This window comes from Propithecus coquereli, unplaced genomic scaffold (assembly GCF_000956105.1).
Source record: "Propithecus coquereli isolate 6110/MARCELLA unplaced genomic scaffold, Pcoq_1.0 Scaffold1, whole genome shotgun sequence".
Classification (NCBI taxonomy): domain Eukaryota; kingdom Metazoa; phylum Chordata; class Mammalia; order Primates; family Indriidae; genus Propithecus; species Propithecus coquereli.
The window spans coordinates 2,919,793-2,921,240 of NW_012133857.1; the positions used below are offsets into that span (position 1 = coordinate 2,919,793).

General features: G+C 44.6%; 1 protein-coding gene across 1 annotated transcript; it reads right to left on the minus strand.

Moving 5' to 3' along the window:
* Positions 1-85: 85 nt before the first annotated feature.
* Positions 86-1,223, minus strand: LOC105815788 (probable palmitoyltransferase ZDHHC20). Its single transcript, XM_012651066.1, is given in 3 exon segments — positions 86-1,044; positions 1,047-1,184; positions 1,187-1,223. Coding segments are annotated over 3 exon segments (1,089 nt in total). The 3' UTR covers positions 86-130.
* Positions 1,224-1,448: the final 225 nt, after the last annotated feature.

A 1,448-nucleotide genomic window follows, 5' to 3' on the forward strand; every position in this document is an offset into this window, starting at 1 on the left:
TCTTCTGTTATACTTCAATTATTTCAATCCATTGATCATTTTCTTACAAGTGAAATCAAAAATATCAGTCCATAATATGTTTTTATACACCTTGCTCTTATTCAAATGGTTAGTAATGAACAAGTGGTACTCAATTTTCTATTGCCACTGTAACATGGTTATGTGTCCCTGATCTGACGATGCCTTCTTCAGCTCCATTCTCTAGCCACTGAGATTCACTGTCCAACAAGCGGTTTTTTGATTCACTAAATGGTTTGATAGGAAAAGGTTGATTTGAGCCAATACTTCTGGCATACTCATTTTGGTTTGTAACAGAAGCTTGATCTGGATCCATTCCCACAAGGCGAGTTGGAAAACTGCAACCATCACCCAAGCTTGAAAATACTGGAAGTAGCCAATATTTCTTTTCATCACCAAAGATTTGTCTCCAGTTTTTACTGCATCCAAGAGAGAAACCATTTCCATCAGGCCCATATGAAAATGTGGGTGCACGAATTGATTCTATTGTTGTTCTATTTTTTCCAACTAACCAACAGTGGTAGCTGAAAAGTGAGAGGACGCTGATGAAGAACATTGTAGACACAAAGAAAAGAAAAAGTATATGGAATTTTGCACGTGTATCTGCCAATTCATTCGTCCAAAATTTTATAAAGTACTCTAAAACCGTTACTGCCACGAAAAGGCAATATAATAGGGAATACGATAAAAACAGCAGGAAGAATTTGTAATTAGAAAATCCCACACAGTTATTCACCCAAGGACAGTGATGATCCATCTTAAGAACACACACGTCACAAGCCGAGCAGTGATGCGCCCCATCAGGTTTAATCAACTGGCATTTTTCACAATATCTGATAGTTCTTGAAGCTGACGTGGTATAGATAGGTAAGGCTCTTGCTGCTCTTCTCACAATTTCTTGTTGTCTTTCCTGACTGAATTCCTTTTCATAACGTTCCTTTTCAGAATTGGACAAGTGGAACTCTTCGGAGGGGGGAGCGGGAGATGTGAAAATTGTCATCCAATAGGACCATACAAACATAACAACAGACGGAAAGCCACAAGGCAAACAACGGTCTTTCCATTTTCTTCATTTCCAGAAATAGTAAACACGCACAGCTCCACCACGTACGCGCAGTAGGACCAGACGGCCAGGAAGGTGATGAAGACCACCGGCACCCAGCCCCGATGCGCGGGCAGCAGCGCCACAGCGTCCAGGGCGCCATGCTCTGCCGGCGGCGGCCCAGGCCCGTGCCCGACGGTTTTGGGCACCGCCAGACTCCCGGCTGCGGCGGCGACTCGGGCGGCTCCTCGTCCAGCAACTCCGCCTCGGAGGCAGGGCTCGTGGGAGAGAAAGTCGAAGGCACTGCCACTCCTTGATTTTTGATTTCGCTGCATGATTTGCTTTGGCCGATAGACCAAAGCAGAGGTTACAGTACACTGGTTGCAAG